The 21,197-nt window shown below is 50.8% G+C and overlaps 1 protein-coding gene and 1 long non-coding RNA gene across 2 annotated transcripts in view; both read left to right on the top strand.

Moving 5' to 3' along the window:
- LOC134165543 (uncharacterized) overlaps nt 1-21,197 on the top strand; it is a 217,546-nt gene that overhangs the window by 51,747 nt on the left and 144,602 nt on the right. The gene's annotated exons all lie outside the window — the stretch shown is intronic.
- The window catches only part of EEPD1 (endonuclease/exonuclease/phosphatase family domain containing 1), a 54,421-nt gene continuing 34,375 nt past the window's right edge, over nt 1,152-21,197 (top strand). The window contains exon 1 of the mRNA XM_062622385.1: nt 1,152-2,141. Within this exon, the coding sequence (XP_062478369.1) occupies nt 1,288-2,141 (854 nt within the window). The 5' untranslated portion in view covers nt 1,152-1,287. The remainder of the gene's footprint in view (nt 2,142-21,197) is intronic.

Here is a 21,197-nt window from a genome sequence, read left to right as displayed (position 1 = left end):
GGTCAAGGCAGGGGATTCTTCCCCTCTGCTGCGCTCTGGGGAGACCCCCCCTGCAGTCCTGATCGAGCTCTGGGGCAGCAGCAGGGGAGGGACATGGAGCTGTTGGAGTGAGTTCAGAGGAGGCCATAGGGATGCTGTGAGGGCTGGAGCAGCTCTGCTCTGGAGCCAGGCTGAGAGAGCTGGGCTGGGGCAGCCTGGAGAAGAGAAGGCTCCTGAAGGGGAGACCTGAGAGCAGCTCCAGTGCCTGAAGGGGCTGCAGGAAACCTGGAGAGGGGCTTGGGACAAGGCATGCAGGGACAGGCCAAGGGGAATGGCTTTAACCTGCCAGAGGGGAGACTGAGATGAGCTCTTAGGCAGAAGCTCTTCCCTGTGAGGGTGCTGAGGCGCTGGCACAGGGTGCCCAGAGAAGCTGTGGCTGCCCCATCCCTGGCAGTGCTCAAGGGCAGGTTGGACACAGGGGCTTGGAGCAAGCTGCTCCAGTGGAAGGGGTCCCTGCCCGTGGCAGGGGTTGGAGCTGGAGGAACTTTAAGGTCCCTTCCAACCCAAACCATTCCGTGATTCTGTGATCATCCACTTTGCAGAGCACTCACATGATTGCTTCAGGTGGGGGGAAAAGGGAGCCCCGTTGTACGAGAGTATAGTGCCTGCCACAGCAAAAAAAAAAAGAGCCACTGAAGGTGACTGATGAGGCTTTCATGCGGTTTGGAAACGCAGCGCCAGCTGCGGAGAGGCGATCCCAAGGAACTCCAGGGACGGGAATGCCGCAGAGAGCACCTGGCTCCCATCACCGGGAGGACGAAGGGACGCCTGCCCCGAGCGGGGCAGTGAGGCCACGGCGGGGCCCCTTGGTCCTTTCGGGGTTGCTGTGCCGTGAGGGACGGGATGAGATGGACCCCGCCCCCCCCCTTCAGTCTCGGCCCCCGCTCCCTGCCGGGACGGAGCCAGCGCCGGGGCCGGGCGGGGCGGCGGCTGTGACGCCCCGGGGCGGGAGTTGGTGTCGGCGCCCGGCCCCGCCTCGCCGTGCCGAGGGGCGGGAGCTGGGGCCGAGCTGCAACGGAGCGGTGCGGGGCAGCGGAGCGGGCGGTGTGCGCCGGGGGCGGCAGCGGCAGTGCCCGCCCGCGGGAGGAGGAGGAGGAAGGGCGGGAAGAAGGAGAGGAAGGGCGCGGGGCTCGCCTGACCGAGTCCCTTCGTGCCTGCCCGCAGCCGCCGCGGTCCGCCCGTCGCCGGCCTCCCGCGGGGGCCCATGAGTGCCGGGCGGGCAGCGCCCCGCGCCCGCCGGTCGGTGAGATGGGGGGGAGCCTGGGCTGCCACCGCGCCATCCCCCGCGACCCGGCCGACCTGTGCCACAGCCGCAAGTTCAGCGCGGCGTGCAACTTCAGCAACATCCTGGTGAACCAGGAGCGGCTCAACATCAACACGGCCACCGAGGAGGAGCTCATGACCCTGCCCGGCGTCACCCGCGTGGTGGCCCAGAACATCGTGGAGTACCGGGAGTACATCGGCGGCTTCAAGAAAGTGGAGGACCTGGCGCTGGTGAGCGGGGTCGGGGCTGCCAAGCTGGAGCAGGTGAAGTTTGAGATCTGCGTGAGCAGCAAGGGCAGCTCTGTGCAGCACTCGCCCAGCTCCCTGCGCAAGGACCTGCCTGCTGAGCATCACCTCTCCGCCACCAAGATCAACATCAACACGGCCACCCCGGCGCAGCTCATGAGCATCCGCGGCATCACCGAGAAGATTGCCAACAGCATCGTGGACTACCGCAAAGAGCACGGCCCCTTCAAAAGCATCGAGGACCTGGTGAGGATGGACTGCATCAATTCCTCCTTCCTGGACAAAATCAGGCATCAGATTTTTGCGGAGCGTTCCCGGCCCCCTTCGACGAACACCAATGGTGGCCTCAACTTCACCGCCAAGCCTCACCCCAGCCCCACCTCTCTGAGCCTCCAGAGCGAGGACTTGGACTTCCCTCCTGGGGGTCCGACCCAGATCATATCCACTCGCCCCTCTGTGGAGATGTTTGGGGGGGTGAGGGACGGCAGACCCGTCCTGAGGGTGGCTACCTGGAACCTGCAAAGTTGCTCCGTCGAGAAAGCCAACAACCCAGGAGTGCGGGAGGTGGTGTGCATGACGCTGCTGGAGAACAGGTAAGAGGCAGCACCCGACCTGTAGGTGCAGGATTAGAGGTTAATCCCTTTGGGGTTTGGGCACTTTAGAATCCTGTTGTCATCCTAGTGGGACTGCTCCTTCCCAGGATTGCCAAATGTTTCCCGTTTCTTGCATCGAACCCTGGTTGAGTCTAATGCTGGAATGACCCTTCATAAAGCCTTTACACTCCTTGAAAGGTGGTGGTGCACCTCCTGAGGAGGTTGGTGTGTACACGCATTTGTGTGGGGAAGACTGAGCTGTTACGGTCAGCCACATTGGGCCTGTTAATGGGATTGTTTCTCCGTTAAGAGCCGTTTGAACAAGTAGTAGAGGACTGTGTTTCCTGCCAGAAGCTGGGGAGGAACAGCAGAGGAAGGGCTGCGTTGTGTGTACCCTGTTTCGTATGGTGTTTCCCCGAGCATCTTACTGCTGCCGTGGGAGGCGGGCTGCAGCGCTACATCCGCCTCTGCCGGAGCTGCCAAGCTGAGACCTGCCGGTGCCTTTTCTCCAGAATGTCTCGTCTGGGAGGTGACCTCCTTAACGTCAGCATTAGGGCTGTAGTCCGTTCCTCCTCAAATCAAAAAGGGCTTTGGAGCACTGTCAGGACGGTCTGGGCTGTGTAACAAGCGTGGAATGCCATGGCTCATCCCGCAAGGGTGACACGGCTTATTAATGTGTGGTCGTGGGGCATCTGCTGAGCTGCAGGGACCACTCATCCCTGGGATGTGAGACACGGGATTGTGCTGGCCCTGTGCCTGATTTAATTGAACTGGGGGGCACGGGGCGAGGTCTGTTTGTGGTGTGTTTAGTGGGATGGTACTGCTGGTGTTAGTGGCTGAGAGCTGTAATTTATGTCTTTATTTACTTGATTTGGTAAGGTCATGGGGCAGCAGTGCTGGGGGTGTCTCTCTTGCTAAACTTTCTGCTTGAAACACAAATGTAAGGATGCAATAAGGGTTTTGAAACAACTCCTGCCCTTTCCTTTCCCTGTGTGAAATCTGTCCCAGCTGATCGGCATTTAGTATTGGGAAACTGAACTTTTCTCTCTGGCTGCTGTTCAAGCTTCCAGCTGGAAGTGAATGGGAGCAGGGGAGTCTTGGGCTTCTGCAAAAGGGATATTGTGGGGAGGGGAAGTGCTGTTGAGCTCTGGTAGTGCTGAGGGCTCTGTCTTTTTCTAGTCATATGCTGAATGGCTCTTGTTGGTGTGGTTGCAGGGGTCAGGCATGTGAGAAAGACAGTGATGGTATGTATACATATGCATGTAAATATATATATAGTGGGTTTTTTAAGGACCTCATCCAGTAAGGTGCTGTCACTTTGGCATCTTAGCTCTGCTCTTAAATGCATGGTACTTTGTTTCCATCCAGCTTAGCAAACATGTACTTGGTTGCGTGGGGTGGTGTGAAAGATCTCTCTTTCACATCACCTTAGAGTTTTAAAGGAGCCTGGTACGAGCACGGGGTTTTGTTCTGTTTTAGTACATGTAGATGTGCCATCCATCACCCAGGGAGAATGTGATGCAATTGTTGTCTGTACTTAATCCTGTTTGTGACAACTTGAGACGCTGGAGCGATCTGCATCCACACTGTGCTCGCCCGCAGAACCTTGCTGGGAAAATAGATGTGGGAACAGCAAAAAATCAACACAGTGCAGGAAAAAAGTGTAAGTTGGGGAAAGTCCTACTCGGCATCCTGGGGAGGAATTTCCTCTTGCTTGTGCTGGCATTGCTGAGGTCAGTGGAGCTTTGCAGCTGTAAAACAGCCTCAGCTGAGGTCAGAACCTGCCTTGGTTCTGTGTGTGAAACCCATGGTCTCCCCCCAGCTATGGCCGTGTACCATGGGAACTGATGAAATGCCTTGCAAACTAATCTTTGCCCAGGTAAATGACCTTCAGTCGATAATCAGCTGGAGACCTTAACCTTTTGTTTCCGCAAGCCAGAACACGCTGCTGCACCGGGCTCCCCCCCTCCCCGCTCCTGCCTGGCCAGACTCATGTGGTGTGATTTGAAGGCGCATTGTGTGGTCAGTGGATGTCCCACGTGGGGTTGCTGAAGTCTCCATCTAGGACCCAAGCTGTTTCCAGGTGGATCTAAAGGGTATTTGGTCCAGCAGAAAGCAGGCGCTCTCATGAGCTATGCTGATGGGCACCTGCTTGCTGATGCACTTGGTGCACAGATGCCTTCATGTACACAAGCATGCTCCTGCATTCAGGTCTCTTATAGTCTGGGGTGGTCACAAGAGCTGGACTAGTACCTTGTTGCAGTACTGTTATTGGAGGACTTTCCTCACCTTGTGAAGTCTGGGAATAAAGCACAGCAAGAGAAGACTCTATTGAAACCACGTAAAGAGCAGAAAAGAATAACTGGCAATCTCGGGGACTTTTGTGTTGGTTGAAAGGCTGGTTTGGTTGTGCTTTGTTGTCTGGTGGGTTTTTTCTCATGACCAGTTTACAGCAAATACCTTTGAGACCCCTTGAGCTTGTTCTTTCAGGCATTGACAATGGGGAAGATTACTGCCTATTCACACATGAAATCAGAAGATGAAGGTCCTCCTGTCTTGCAGCCCTGCATAGCCTCTGCACTGAGGGACCAGTTGTGCAGGAAGCAAAGAGGGCCGTGCCTTCTTTCAAAACAAAAATCAAGATGTGATCGTATAATCTGCTGAAGTGGGGAAGTAAAAATTCAACCCAAAACATTCACTCTTGAGCCCAGAAGTGCTACACTGCTGAAGAGCAGCAAAGGGGACATGTACCAAATCAGCAGCATGGCCACTACTGCTCAGCTAGTTTGAAACTCATCGCTGCAGTACAAAAATAATAAATCACAGCAAGGTCCTCGCCCTCCTTCTCATATTACAAGCTTCTATGTTTATCACAGTGTCTGGAGTGGAGGTGTTTTCGTTCGGAGGACTGGAGGGTAATTTTAGCAGAGATTAACATGATGAATGTGGAGGCGAGCGTGGTGTGTAATTGAAGTACCAAATGTGGGGTGAATTTGCCCAAACCTGCAATGTTTCTTGCAGGTGTGGCTTGGCAAATCTGGGAGTTGCTGACAGGGGATCAAAGCTGGTCTGGGTGTGCAGGTCACCCCTCCTGCTGACCTGTGTGCCCTCCCCGTTCTTGGTGGAGGGAGAGACCAACAGCTTCTCAGCAAAATAAGGGTCAGCGTAGCATGGTTGAAGGAGAGAGCAAGTTCAGGTCGAAGTGTTTTAATGGGGAGGAAAAGTAACCCCAGCGGAGATGTTGCCTCTAGTCAAGGATCAGTGGAGAGCGTGCTAAAGGTGCACCCTCTAGTTTGATTGCTTGCTAGCAGCCGAGGGCAGTGATCACTTGTGCACCTTTCCCAGCATGGTTTGCAGTGGGGCTTTTCCAGCTGTTTTTTGTTGTGCCTTATAATACTGAGCAGTAACTTTGTGAAGACCTCTTAATAATAATTGCCTTGTTCTTGTAAGCACACTTGCAGTTGAGTAAATGACATCGATCGAGGGTCTGAAAGGCAGAATGTGTATTCTCTCAGTGCCTTTTGTAGGGAAGGGAGCCTGGATGAAATGATCTAGCAGCCTGTCCAGTTGTGTCTTGAAAAGTTCCAGTGTTGGGGGCTTTCCTGCATCCCTGGGAAGGTTGTTCCAGTGATTGACTGGGGTTTTGTTTTTCTCCTTGGCTTAGTTTCTTGCTTGGACAGCAAGCGTCCATGCCAGCCCTTTAGGAGCATGCCAGCGCCTCTTCCTCCTCTAGCTTTGTAACTGGTTAGCTGTTTTCACTTTGGTTACATAGGAGTTTGCAGGTAAGAAGTTAACCTCAGCTAGCTCAGATACCCGAACTGGTGCTCCTGTAGGGAAGGGGATGTAAACCTCAGCCCAGAATAGCCTCCTGGGAGGCAGTGGGTGGGCAGGCAGTCCCTGGGTAACCCTCACTGTGCCCCATGGTCGGAAGCTCTTTCTCCTTGTCCTACCTACCGCAGGTAGGTGTCCCAGGGGAGCGGTCACCCTAAGCACATCCTCTCAACACCTAAACCCAAAGCACACTCCTGAACCACGCTCTTTCTATTCAGACATGAGGAAAAAGCCGTCTTGTCCCTGCATTAGATGCCAAAGGGAAGAGAACCACTTTCCCCTTGCTCCCTTACATTAAATAATGGGTTGGTGGGGTTGTTTTTCTCTTCAGTCTCTTAGTCAGGACCGAGAGGTGGGGTCATTCCATGGAACAATTATATACTAATGGGGCTTGATGCTTTGTTTGAGAAGGTGTGCTGTGTGGTACCCTGCCTGCTGGCTTGTAGCTGCGCTTCCTCCCCAAAACCAGGCATCGTAATAGTGTATCCTAGTAGTAGTAGTGATGGTTGTACTTGTAACCTTCAGAGGCTCAGCACCAGCTTGTACTTGTTATTTCAGCTCTGTCACTGCAGCTCTGGGTGGCCTGGCAAAGCCCTGAGGTGTGTCTGGTTTATGTCTCTTTCTTTAGACAGCCGCTTGGTTTTTCTCCATTGGGTTAGTACTATGCTGGAGCCTTGCCAAGAATAATTCCCCTGCAAGAAAAGATCAGGAAAGAGGGCCTGGCTGGAGTAACCTGACCATGCTAATAAGTCTTAAATGGCAAAAGAACAAATACACCCTTTTCTCCTGATGTAATAGGGAGGAAATCCTGCAACTTCAGGGAAAACTTGAGAAAAAAGGAATTGGTAGATGGTATCTTCTATGTGCTCTCCACAGAGGGGTTTTTATGAGCAATAGAGATACAGATGTATGAGAAGCCACTGTTAATTTGTACTTTCTGATACCTGTAAGGGCAAAAATAATGGGGTGATGAAGAGCTGTTGTGTTTGCGGGTTTTGGTGTTGGCTTTTGTGATTGTTTTTTTTCTGTGCGCTTGTTTTTTTGGCTGCCCCTATATGAGGATAACAATATTTTCCTTGCTGTAGACTAGTGGGAAACTGAAGCTGCCTTCTGCATGCCATCTGGGAGGGGCAAGCAGCAAGATATTCTGAGGTCAGACCCAGAGTTACACCGTTTTCCAGTGAAATGAAACTCCACTTATTTAGTCCTGTTCAGGATTTGGCACGTTCCTTTGTCTCTGTTGAACCACATGAAGGCTGCGGAGCTCAGTGCTGAAATGCATGGCCATGTCCTGTGGGGGCAAGGGCTCCTCTGAGGTACTGCTCCCACCTTGGGTAGGGATCCCAGCCCCATTTAGGACTGCTGCTGAGGGATGTCAAGGATTTAAATTCAGTGAATTAAATTCCATTTCCAAACTTCTGCTTTCTATGGATGTAGCACTGAGCCTTTCTATATGGGCATCGCCTGCTCCTCCGGTAGGAAAGAGGTGGGTCCCTTGCTTAAGTCTTTTGCAGAAGGGATCAAAAGCAGTGGGTGGACTTGCAGCAAGATCATGAAGGCTGTACCCCATCCCCGTGTCCAGCCTGCCGGAGGAGGAGTCTGGAGCCGTGCATTGCACAGGAGCTCACAGGGACGGATGCACTGAGCTGCTTGGTCTCCGTCGATCACTCTGGAGCTGGTGGGTTCGCTGCAGCTCCCACAGCTCGGACATGGCACAGGGATGTAGGACAGGCTTTTCTCTTTTAAAAGGCCATCTGGGCATCTTGTTGACTTTGAACAGCTGCCTCGTTGTCCTCCTCGAACATCTGAGAGGCTGTATCCAGCAAGCCATTTCTATCTGCTTTAAAGTTGAGAATGTGGCTGGAAAAATGCTGTAGTTAAAGGCCACTTTATCCACATAAAATAAACCTTATTTTAAAGCTATACTTGTATCCTGCCACTGTTACTTGTGCCATAAAGCCTGACTAAAATGGAACAGACCAGTGGGGAAAGCATTTGTTCCTGTATTATGTTTTTACTTGATGTATCTGGCAGCACTTAGTGGCTGCATAGTTTCAGTCCATGCCTGCTGGGTTATTCTGGACATTTATGATCATGTCACTGGATCCATGTTGCAGATGGCAGGTATTCTGGTAAACCAGGGCTGCGAGTTTACTTGATCCTGCAGGGTTTGCTGTATTGTGTGTGGCAGGGATTAAATGGGTTCATTGAGAAGAGAAGGCTTTAGGGAGACCTCAGAGCAGCTCCAGTGCCTCAAGAGGCTGCAGGAAGCCTGGAGAGGGGCTTTGGACAAGAGCCTGTAGGGACAGGGCAAGGGGAATGGCTTTAACCTGCCAGAGGGGAGACTGAGATGAGCTCTTAGGCAGAAGCTCTTCCCTGTGAGGGTGCTGAGGCGCTGGCACAGGGTGCCCAGAGAAGCTGTGGCTGCCCCATCCCTGGCAGTGCTCAAGGGCAGGTTGGACACAGGGGCTTGGAGCAAGCTGCTCTAGTGGAAGGGGTCCCTGCCTGTGGCAGGGGTTGGAGCTGGAGGAGCTTTAAGGTCCCTTCCAACCCAAACTTATCCATGGTTTATGGTAATAAATTGGAGGCTTAGTGAGTGATGCTACGCTGCCTGCTCCTGGATCCTGGGCACAGGCCACAGAACTATAACCTCATCCTGCTAGACTTCAAAAAGCTTGTGCCACATGGCTGCAGAAGGCAGAGCAGTGTTTATGCACAGAAACCTTTAATCTGGGATTCTGTGCTTTGAAGGCTCGTGGTACAGCTGCAGGGAGGCTGTGTTTCTAGCTTTGGCTTTAAAACGAGCACTAGGATGGTTTTTAAAGGCAGAAGCTGCTGCTGCTGTTCTTACCAGGAGAACAGACCAAGGGGCTGTGAGCAGAGGAATTCGGTACTCCCAAGTGTTTGAGAAAGTGTGTGCAGAAGCTTGGTCAGTCCGTAACTAGAGGAGAGCAATGCCTCTGCAGGCAGGTGCTGGTCTGGCCCGCTGTGAACACAGCTCTGCAGCCGTGCTAAAAGGGGCATTAGGGAGAATCTGGTTTTGCAGATTGGGCTGGGCCCTTCTGGATGGAGTTGGGCTTCAGCGTTTCCTCCAGCTGCGTTGTCAGGAGGGCCCTGCTGCTTCAGGCTGTCATTAGCAGTTCCCTGGGAGTCTTGCCCAAATAACGATTTCGAGGCTTGGCCAGATGAGCACAGAAAAGTTGATGGGACGCAAATTACAGTGTGCCTGTAACTTGTTGTGAAGTGGCTTTGTTCTGCGTGGCGGTGCAGGTGTAAGCTGACAGATGGAGGCACCGTGTCCTGACTGAAATAATTACAGTAGGCTGCACTAATTTCTCAACACTATTGTATGGTGCGGTGATGGAGACAAGAACCGTGGGACATTATTAATAACAGTGCTTTAAAAATAGGAACCCTATTGCTGCTGCTTTTCCAGATTTTTTTATTTATTACTTGATTATATTCGGAGCTTTGCTTTGTTTGAATAATATCTGATTTATTGCCATAAAAGTGCAAAGGCTTTGCTAAGTGGAGGGTGAGACCTATTCATGACATCCTTTCCCGTGTTAGAAGTGTGGATGTGCTCTCCACAAGGCTTCAGTCTGGTCCCCTCCCTTGTCTCTGGTTCATGACAAGTTCTGAAATGCCCTATAAGGTGCTGACAGTAGGGTGGGCATCGTATCAACAGCAGATAAATAGCAAAGGGAATAAGTAGCACCATCGAGGAGGATCAGTGCTGCTGACCTCCTTTTCCATCCCTGCTTGGGGGGGGGGGTGTGCATGCAGGAGCATTGCATCGGTGCCAAGCTCTTATTTTCAGTGCCTATGGTAAAATTATGAGAGGCCAGTGAGTAGGAGATGCTCTTACCCTACTCGTGCACAACGTGTGTGCATGTTCCGGAAGCTGAAGTGTGCATAGAAATATAATTAGAATAATCCCTATGGAAAAGATACATTTGGGATTATACTGTCACGTATGCTAAGGATGGCCGGGAATGCTGTGTTTGCAGCGGAATGGATGCAGCCAGCTTGTGCAGAGCGGGTTGGAGCCCCTCTGCTATCTGAAAAGGAGCCACATGGCTATGCAGCCTGTCCCATCTCTGTGTCTGTCACAGAGCAGGGGGAGCACACAGTAATGTCATCCTGCCCTTTGTGGGGAGCATCCCACAGGGCAAAGCTGTTCCTATGGCTCGTGCCGTAGGCTTACAGTTGCAGAGGAGGAACTAGAAAATGTCCTTTTCCTTCTCCATGGCTATTTTCTGCCCTGGTTTTAGAGGCGTTTCAGGTAACGTGCTCAAGCTCCCCTGAGAATTCAGCCACAACAGCTGTCGGAGGCATTCAGAGCTGAACTGGGGTTTAATGGGTCACTGAACTGCTCAACAAGGCTTTTCCTGTGTGTTTTGGTGGCAGCCTTCCTGCCCTAAATCCCTCGTCCTGCAAAAGCACCCTGCCCTTTGCTTAACAAGGGGGATGCAAAGCACAAACCTCTCCCGGCTACAGCATAAAGAGGCTGTCGCTGTCAGACTTGCCCTTCTGCCTTCAGCAAGCTGGAGGCTTGCTCCAGCCTTGCTCAGGGTCATTTCCAGTCAGTGCCCTCCCTCCCTCACCCAGGCTCGGCTGGTGTGAAGGTTAGCCAGCTCTCTCCCAGACTGGAAGCAGTGTGCTGCTGGGTGTGCACTGGATGTTAACTTAGAAACCTCGTGCCTGGCTTCTTTATTTAAGCAAGTAGGACTAAGGGTGGCTCCAGCTCAGTGCCCCTGAATTGCAGGGTGCTGTGGCAGAAGCAGCTCTCGTTTGGGATTGGAAAATGAGCTGTAGGATAGGCAGGTCCGTTGCTTTTCTGCATGCAAGGTCAGTTCCATAGGTTTGCTGTCAAGCCTGCTTGTAGCATTTAAAATTACCACCTTGCTCCTCTCCTTTTGTCTTCCTAAGCAGATGGAAGCATGGAAAAGTATCCTTCGTGATGGGGATTCACAGTCTAAGTGGGGAAGGATCCCTGTTGATTTAAACCAGTCTGCATTTTAAACAAGGCAGCAGCTTTCCTTAAGCTATCATAGACAGATGATGGGGTCCCACGTGCAGACCACCTTAGGGAGGTCATGGACTTGTTCCCCTCTCGTGGTGTGCGGGGCTGGTGGTGGTGAGGCCCATACCAGCATCACAGTGCATGGGAGAGGAAGTATACTGTGTCTGCAGGAGATCCCCAGCATGTCTGAAACATCAGAGCCACTGCTGAATTAAGTGTTAAAATTGGTGCTCTTGGCAGGAAACTGCTGCAGTGGTACCTGGCTGCCGTTTGCAACCATTCTACTGGCCAGCCCAAGTGTACCCATGACTTTGTCAATGCAATTTTTGGCTATCTATCTGTCTGTATCTCCCTGCTAGTCCTTTGTACAGCTCCTTCCCTTATCTCTCGCTGTGTTTACGCTCCCCTTTCGTAATCAATGGAGACGGCACTACCAGCACTGCTGCCTGCTGTGCTCTGTGCTGGCCGCCCACCCGGGCAGATGGCATTGAGCAATGAACGGCATGTGGCCTGGGCGAGGGCGAAGGGGTTGGTTTCCAGCATCCTCAGAGGGGTCTCTTGCTAAATATTACCCTTTGGTTACCAAAAACCCCACCGGGATTTCTTGTTTCAATTGTGTCTGAGTTCTCTGGTGTAAAAAGGGAGCCACGGCTTAAAGGACAGGATGAGGGTTCAGGGACTGAGCAGTCCTCCGTCAGCAGCTCCTGGGTTTAACAGGTATTTGCTCAGTTTCCATGTGGAGCTGTTGGCAGTGAGATCTGTGGATGTGTTGCCGGTAGCTGAAGGCTGTGCTGCACAAGCAAAAGCCACCCCTGGGCATGCGGTGTTTCCCGTTCCAGTTTTAAACTGGGACCATTTGGACTTGTCTGTGGTTGGACTTGCTTCTCCATCCGCTCAGCACAGCAGTGCTTTTGAGGAGCTGGGTGCAGCGATGAGGGTGACCCTCTCTATTTCCCAGCTGTGCACTCGGATTTGGCAGAAAGGAAGTGGAAGTAAGGAGCTGGGCAGATTCCTGTACATTGATTGTCCACAGGTTGAGAGGAAACTGCCTCATAAACCTGCCTCTGTCTTTGACTTGACCTCTGAAGCTTGCTCTTGTGACTTGAACACGATCCCCTTCCTTGTCCTCTTTCTGCTCCTACATCCACTGGCTTTTAAACTGTCTTCCACACCTTCAGTTATTGCAAGTGCTTCTTGACTAAGCCTTTGCTTTCACACTGTGAGCGTTGAACGGGATCATCTCCTACCTACAAGGCTGAGGACTTCAGTTCCCTTGGATCATCCGTGATACTTTCCCCCAGATCATTCTAACGCTCTCTTCTTGTTCCAAGGTGTGCTGCAGTATTTCCTTCTCCTCCACTGAAGCCTCTTGCCAGGCAGTTTGAAAACCAGTACCTTTTAAGATGGCTTGAGTTTCAGGCAAAACCTGCTTAAAACCTGCAGCCTTGCCTTTTGTCAGGGGAGTTACAAATCCTTGTAAATAGAGGAGGCTCCTGTACCATTGCTTTAGAGGAAAAAAGCGATTCTGGTTTTGATTTCTGCTGCTCAGAGGTCCTTAAAGCTCTGCAGGAAAACACCTTGTTAACTTCCCGGTGTGCTGGACGTGGGATTATCTTTGACTTGCTAGAGCAGTTGTTTAAAAGCAGTTTGTATGTATGTTAGGAGCTTGGCAGCACAAGTGCTCAACATTCTCGTTGCTATCTTCAGTTGAGCCTATCTGATTATGCTGCACGGTTGGATGCTGCACCCACAGTTTACGATTCCTCTTCCATATGCATCTTGTCTTCCTAAAGATAGTGTCTAGAGATGTCAGCTCTGTGGGGAGAGACTGATGAATTTATGTGAGAAGAATCTTTTGGTCTAGCAGCTCTTCAACACCGTGTGTCGTTCAGCATTTCTCTCAAAAATAGAAAGTACTCGAGGAATATCAGCCTTGTTACGGCGGCGGTGCTTGTCTTTAGGGTCTGGGAACAGCTTGATTTGCTAAACCCTGGTATTTGTAGGAGAAGAACCGAGTTGTCCATGCAAGACTTGCCATGCCCCAGCTTTTCAAGTACTTTTTGGTACGTTTTGGGGGATTGTTTGGCGTCTACAGCCAGATCAGCACCTAGTGTGGGTCCTCTCTTAGTACATAAGGGTATTTTCAGCTAGCAATGTAAGTATGATCATCTGAAAACTCCAGTTCTTCTGGAGCAGAGATTTGCCCAATGACCATACTGTCATTCCTGTCTCCATCCCTGGCAGTGCTCAAGGCCAGGTTGGACAGGGCTTGGAGCAACCTGCTCTAGTGGAAGGTGTCCCTGCCTGTGGCAGAGGATTGGAACTGCATCATCTTAAGTTCCCTTCCAGCCCAAACCACCCATAAACTGTGTGTTTATCTGCTGCAGGGCAATTTCATGCTATCAGGGAGGAAGGTCATACAGCAGCTTAAATCTACCATCCAGAGCACAGAGATTGTTGCTTCCATTTTTATTATTCCTAGTGCTTGATTCAAGTTTCAGGTCCCAGGTGTGCTCCTCAAACTGGGATGCTCCTGGAAATGCTGCCAAATCCAGAAGTTTGTTCCCATTGAGTTGGTGGTTAATTTTGGACAGTTTGCTTATTCCTAGTTTCCACCTCCTGGGTGCTGCATCCAGTCACACACTTGTACACGTTTCCCTGGTTTTGCATCCTGTTTTCCATACTGATATTTTGGTTTATGGGTGCAATGAATGGCAAGCTTGATATTTTAGTACTGTATATTTAGTACTTGATATTTTAGTACTGCCTATAGGTATTAAATCGTTGGTTTGGTTATTTTTATAGATTGCTCCTCTGACACAACTTCAGGAGCAAGTCAAGCTAACAAAACCTGCGTGAGACACACCTCTTCCAATAATCTGAAATGCTCTCATGGAGCAATGATTACTTGATCCTTGGAATAACCCAGAAATGGTATGAGGTCAGTGCTGTGAAAGGGTTATAATTTCTGCTCCTTGGACTTCGTAGGCCTCTAAGTGCACAAGCACTATTGAGAAGAATCACTGGAGCCCTCTGTGCTTTGTGTCCAATATAGAACCCAATAAAGTAGTCACTGGGGCTCAGCATGCAATGCTTTTGCTCTTGCTCCCTGGGGGTGCCCACATTGACGCCAGTTTTGTGGGGCTGTCACCTTTTCAAGCTGGAGAAGACCAGTGGTAGAGCAGTGCAGTGGCTAGCAGGGCATCGGAGTGAAGCGATGGGGAATATCCTTGTGAGCATCCACATGAGCCTGTTTCATGCCCTGCATGTAGTTCATTAGGAGCTGCTTTATCGGCCTTGGAGCTTGTTACAGGCACATGAATCATGTCAAAGCTGTACAAGGCATAACTTTGCACCAGTGCGTGCAGCACATCAAAAGCCATCTCCTCCTGTCATCCCTTTCTAACATATGACTGCACTTCAGCTCTAACGTTTGGAGAGCTCTGGGTCTGGACAAGCAGGCTTCTCATTCCCACCGAAGACTGGCATTTCTAAGACTGTTTTGTGCTGAAGCTTCTGACCTAAATAAGGTTAAGGAGCTGGGCTACACAATCGGCATCCAGTGCCAGCAAGAAGAAAAAACATAAAAGCTAAGCTCGAGCCACCATTCCCAGCTTTGCCAGGGCCAGTCTGTGTGCAGGGCTCTGCAGTCCTCTTGCATCCTTATGCTTTAAAGGCCATTCTCAGGTCCAGACGTCCCCGAGCCTGGCACGCAGGGGTACTCTGTGACTGGGAAGCTTTCAAAACTCCTTCCTGCGTGTCATTGTGCCGTTGGAAGCTGGGATTGCTTCCAGCTCACTGAAGACACTCTGACATTGTTCCCTCCTAACCCCCTCCTCCCTGCAGAGCATGGTTATTCGGGAGGCTCGCATGTTCCTTTGTTGGCTTTCCATGGGGGAACACAAGCGGCGGTTCATGGGAATAAGGTAACCCCGAATTAGCGATGAGCCAAGGCGGGGGGCGGCTGTATGGGGTGATGGTGGTCCGAATGCTCAGCTCTGTGGCTAGCTCTACGGCTGCTATGACTAGCTGGGTTGGCTTATGGTGGGGCTTCATTTATCTGCCTGGTGGCCTGCCATCAAGAAGCACAGACACTCAGCATGGTGGGGCTCTGGGGTTGCAGCAGGAGGAAATGCCTCCCTCTCGACCCTGCTTGCAGTCTCTCAGGGGTGCTTTGGTACTGGTTTGCAGTTTCTTTTTGTGTGCAGGTAGCCAGGGGAAATAAAAGCAGGTTAATGGGACAGGGAGGAGGGTGCTTTCTACTGAACCAGCCTTTTTTCTTTCCAAACCCAGGCACAAGGAGAGAGAGAGAACGAGGTAATGAATAGATGTATTCAAATGTCTTTACGAGGACATCTTTCAGTGCAGGGATTTGACCTTGGAGGTTTGGATTGCATCATTCATAAGGTGATAGCCTTGAGGTCAGCCTGCCTGACACATGAAGGTGCTGCTCCAGAAGACTTTGCACACCTCTCAAGGTGCTTGGAGGCCTGAAGAGAAAGAGCAAATAAAGGAAGAAAAGGCAATTTATTCCAGCTAAGCTGTTTCACCTCTTCCTGGGTGTAGCAGGTCAGGAGCCTGGTTGAATTGAGATCTTCTGATGCACCTGGCTGTGCTGCTGTTAGCTCTGCTGGTATTACTAGCAGTGGATGTTAGGATGCTGAAGGAGTTGGTCTGAGGAAGAGGAAGCTGGGGTAGAATGAAAGCTGTGGTCCGAGGTGTGCTGGAGGAGCTCATGCATAGTTTGATGGCTTGGTTTTTCTTCAGGGTGGCTCCTTCTAATTGTGAGAGCCTGTATGCAGCTTTACCCATGAGCATTTGATCAATGGCACACAGATGGCACCAGCCATTGATCCATAAATTGGTGGTAGGAGACTGCTCGCAGGTTCAGGCCCTAATGTTCAAGTCTTGCCTGTTCTGAACGTTCAAAAATGGTGAGGATAGTCTCTAAAAAATAGCAGGATTAATTCAGGGCTGCACTATCACACAGATGCAAACTGTTGTGATCCATAACCTCACACCTTTTGCATTCATCCCACAGAGCTGTGCCCTGTGGATAAGGCTGCGTGCCCTGGAGAATGGAAAGCTCAGCTGGGAGGTGGGTAGGATGCTTCAGAGCAAGGTCACACGATGGTACCCATGGCCCACTGCTGTCTGCTGGGAGCTGTGGGGCATGTTCTGGTATGACTTGGAGGGCACGGCAGTTGGAGGAGCGTTGCTGCACGTCCTCCAGCTAACCCACATCCCTTTCACCTCTCGCATCCTGTAAGCACGGTGGGTGTTTCCCTTCTTCAAAGAGCGTTTTAGAGCGTTATTGTGTTTAGGGATGGGGGTGGGCGACAGAGGAAGGCAAAAGCTCAGCACCCTTGCTCTGTTGGAGTAGCAAATCAGGTGGTTTGCCTGCCACGTGAGAGCTTTCTTCAGCACGGAGCGGGGGGGTGCGATGTTTTGTGGCGATGTTGACTGATCCATAATGTTCCTCCTGGGGGGGGGGGGGTTAATCCCAGCGAAGTATTGGCTCACCTCGTGGTGTTACCAAACTTCCTTTGCATACTTTGTGCCTGCACACACGTGCATCACCCCTGCTTACTCATCAGAAGAGGTTGTCTCCCCGCTGCTGGCTTCTTCCTATGTGTCAGTGCAACGTGCATTTGTTTGGGTGCTTTCTGGCTGAGCAGAACTGCCACTGCTATTACTGTGCATGTACACGGATAATGGCTTCTTAGAGGGCTGGGAGAGAGCTGAGTTGTCATTTGTCTTTCATAAAGCAGCAACTGGTATCTGAAAACTGGGTTTCTTTGCATAGGCAGAAATGATGCCGTTGACTGCTAACTGCCTGCATGTGGTATGGGAAGAGAGGACCCTGCCATCCAGAGCCTGCCTTTGCAGAGAAGGGAGGAGCATCTCAGTTGAGGAGCTGCTGCAGGGATTGCTCAGCCTCGTTTTTCTGTCGATCCCGACTATTAAATTGTGCTCCAGCCCTGACAGTGAAGTTTTTGCCTGTGCTATTTGTGCTTTCCTCTGAAGAGGAGAAGGAAACTTTGAAATTCTCCTTTCTGCTCCTTTCTTATACCCTGCTTTTTGGGGAAAGCTGCCCTTAGCGTTTTCTTGTGTGGCTGTGTCATGAGGTGTTACGAATGCTGTCATCGCCTTCCTGTGCTCTCCTAGAAAGAGGAAGGCATGACTGCTGCCTCTTCTTGTTTGTAGCCTTTCCTCCCCATGGGTACCGCTTTCCTCATCCTCCGGTGTCCCTACACTGTCACGTGCACATGTGGCAGTGTCCCAAGAGGGGCCACCCCAGCTTGCCCTCATTGCCTTGCTGAGTATCCTATGGGCTCACTAATGGGCTGGCTGTGCCCTGCAGTGTCTGCCCAGTGACCTACCGTCCCCTTCCACTCCATTAGGACTCGCTTTTCCTTCCTTGAGCTCCTTCCCCTGAGGATTGTGCCGCTTCACAGGGACCTTATTGAGAGCAAGATGCCAAATTGTAATCTTGAGCTCAGCTTTTTTCTTCAGGGAAGTGCTGGTGAATGCCGCTATACCCACTTTGTTTTCATCATCTGTGACATGGCTCATCTCTTCCCGAGTGCTGCGTTGCGGGGGGGCATGATTTTCTTTATTATCTTAGACGTATATGCCATAGTAATTATTTGAATAACATTAGATTGCTTAAACTAGTGACAGATTGTTGAGCACCCAAAGGGCCATAGGCAGGTCTGTTGTAGGTGAAGGCTGCTGCCATGTTCTGGAAGCCACTGGGAGAGCAGTGAGCCTGATGGAAGGACAGGTCCCTTCTGAAATGCTGCTCCATGGACTCCGTCAGAAGGTGTGGGGGCTTCCCTTCTGGCTGGGGCATCCTGGGCACCCAGACTGCGAACCAAAATCAGTCCCACTGGAGAAATTAATGTGGTGCCATGTCTGGAAGCTTCAGAACCCTTATGTGTGCTGCACAGCTCTGCTTGGCTGAGGTGGATGTCGCTGTCTCAGAAGGGAGAATGGGCTTGGAGGCAGAGGAGTTTGGTCATGGAGGAATAAGCAAGAAAAGATATGAAATCACCTTTTTGATGCGTGCAGGCTGTGAAGTTATGCTACATTTATGCCCTATTAGAAGTCCAATGAACTACATTAACCTTTCCTACACTGCTAGCACTTGCATAACGTCAGCAGCTTTTTTTCCCCTCTTAAGCTGTGTGGTGGGTGCTGCTTTCCCTTTTTCTCTAGAAACCAAAAAAGGCATTCTGTTTTTGCCTCGCCAAGGGAGATAAGACAACTTCCTCTTATTAAATCCTGTGGCAATGCAATCCCAACCACACGGAGCTGACTTCAAGCACGCGGAGACATCTGCCTTTGGCAATTTTTGTCTTTATTGGTGAGGGAGAGCCCGTGTTCCTCCTCTGCAGACGTGAATCCCAGTAACCCCTAAGCTGTCTGCCTGGATCCCTGCCTGCACAGGGTTACTTCCGTGCAGGGAGTTCACGCTGCATCCACTCACAGGCAAAAGCACCTTCAATCTTTGCCCTACCCACGCTGCGTAGCACAAATAAGGAGACGGCAAGAACCACGTGTGGGACCAAATCTCCTTTTCGTGGCTCGCTGAAAGGCTTTACAAGGATATTTTTAGGGCTTTTTCTTTAATCCCCAGCAAACTCACAGCCTCTTAAAAACAAGGATTTGGGTGGTTACTCTTAAGTTCACCTCTGTCCTCTAAAGGAAAACCTTTGGTGCCTGCTGACGTGGCAGAATCGTGTTTATTGTCCCCTGTTAGACAGCTGGTGAAGCAGATGTGACAAACTCTCCTTGCTTTAGACCTTCAACTTTGCTGTAGAGCTTAGCAGATACTAGCAGGCTGGTTAAAGACAATCTCTCTATGGCTGATTTTTGTTGGAACCGGATGATGTTAAGGTGCTTTCCAACCCTAACTGTTCTGTGATTTACAGCTCTACAATTTATGTAATGGTCATTTGTGTAACTTTCTATAGTAACTGGTGATGTACCTGTGTGCCGGCTGTCCCTTGGCAGTTTTCAGCCATCTGTGTTTAATGAGAGCTGTTTAATGACATGAATGTCCCTTCCCATCCTCCCAGCCTGGAGATTCCTCAGGTGCTCTGCATTTGGTTTGAATCTTTATTTGACTGTTGTGATTATTACTTCAAATAGCGTATGGCCTTTTAAGACCAAGCTGTAAGCTGCAGCGTTTTGGTGCTGGGGGACTTATTTGACAAGCTTTGAGGAAGAGACAGCCTGAAACTCCTGCTGCTTGATGGAGTCCTGCTGAGAAGAAAACCACAATGCTTCCCGTTTCTGTCCCGTGCTTCTGGACTACCACTGGCTGTATCCACTGAGTTTCTCCTGCCTCTACTGTCAGAATGAATCCTCCAGAAACCAGTGCTTGCAAACTGCAATCAAAATGATAGCTAGGAACTGTTGAAGGCCAGGCTGGATGTGGTTCTGGGCAACCTGACCTAGTTGAAGATGTCCCTGCTCATTGCAGGGGAGTTGCACTAGGTGACCTTTGAAGGTTCCTTCTAACCTGAACTATTCTGTGTTTCTACGATTCTATTTGGACAAATCAGAAAAAGAAGAAAAAGATGGTGTGTGCTCCAAAAATGAGAGCGATGATCCAAATAGAAAAGAGTAAATGATGAAGTAATGAATAATGCCTGAATGCTTTCCTTAAATCTGAAGTAGGAGCCCTTGACACTATATAATTAGCACATATATAATGCTTTCATGCGCTGCAAAATGTCTAAATGAGGCATTAAGGAGTGAGGTGGTCTAAGAGGTGACAGCTGGACTTGATAATCTTAAAGGTCTTTTCCAATCTGGTTGATTCTGATGAAGAGGAGAAGGCTGTGGCCCAGGACTGTAGTCATCATGGTCACCTCTGGCACCTGCTCAGCACTGCTGCCCATCAGGGGAGATGGAGCTCTGCCACGTGGCCCTCCCAGGAGGGCAGATGTAGTCCCCATGGTTGTGGTGCCGGTAGTGCTGTTGTGTTTCAGTGTGATGCTGCTCTGCCTGCCTTGGTGCAATATTCCTTATTGAACCGGAGCTCTCCGAGGCTGGCACTACTTTGTTTGTTTTGGTGGTGGTTTCTTTATTGCCCTGACAAATGTTGGTTGTATTTGTCATAAGGAAGTGGGAAAGCCGTGACTGATGGCTGCATCGAAAGGAGCGTGGCCAGCAGGTCAAGGGAGGGGATCCTGCCCCTCTGCTGTGCAAGGGGGAGACCCCCCTGCAGCCCTGATCCAGCTCTGGGGCAGCAGCACAAGAGGGACGTGGAGCTGTTGGAGCGAGGGCAGAGGAGGCCATAGGGATGCTGCGAGGGCTGGAGCAGCTCTGCTCTGGAGCCAGGCTGAGAGAGCTGGGCTGGGGCAGCCTGGAGAAGAGAAGGCTCCTGAAGGGGAGACCTGAGAGCAGCTCCAGTGCCTGAAGGGGCTGCAGGAAACCTGGAGAGGGGCTTGGGACAAGGCATGCAGGGACAGGCCAAGGGGAATGGCTTTAACCTGCCAGAGGGGAAAAGAACAGTACCTGGTTTTGCTAGTGACACAAGCTGCTGTGTATGTACCCTTGTGACACTCTTGATTTGAAGCTTGTTATTCCACATAGACGTATTCCACAGTTCATAACTTCCACTGATATTTTCCATGATCTTCATATTTCTCCTCTTTTATAGAAGAAATAGATGAGTTTTAAGGACGTTCCTTACTGTTGAGGTTTGTTCTGATCTCAGTCACAAGATACTAGAACAAAAAGACTGCTGTGATAAATGAATATAAAATAGCCCAATTGTGCTATTTTCTAAGCACATATTAGAAAAAGGGAAAAACCTTCGGCTGTGCTGTGTGCTTCAAGGGTTTTTTTTAACGTAGCACATTAATACCCCTGTGCCAGAGAATGCCAGACTGGGTTAGGAGCCCAGAGAGGCTCAAATAAAGGATTAGTCACCCTCCTCTTCCCCTGTTCCAGAGGTGGGACTGACATGACTGTGGTTGCATGGTGGGTGAGATCTCCTCTGCAGTATCTTTTGGTCGAATGTTTCACAACAATGAGTAATCCTTCTTGGGGAGCAGCTTTAATCCTGACAGCAGCTCCCAGCCCAGGAAGCTTGGGAGCCACTGAATGAGGCGCTTACATGGAGCATGGTGGCATCCCGTTATGTGAGGTGAGAGCAGGGGGAGGAAAGCAGGGAGGCTGTT

Source organism: Pezoporus occidentalis, unplaced genomic scaffold, assembly GCF_034315485.1.
Source record: "Pezoporus occidentalis ecotype Australia unplaced genomic scaffold, CSIRO_AGI_Poc_V1 ctg107, whole genome shotgun sequence".
NCBI classification, from domain to species: Eukaryota; Metazoa; Chordata; class Aves; order Psittaciformes; family Psittacidae; genus Pezoporus; species Pezoporus occidentalis.
The sequence above is the reverse complement of the archived record's forward strand: the minus strand, read 5'-3'. Positions and strand labels throughout refer to the sequence as shown.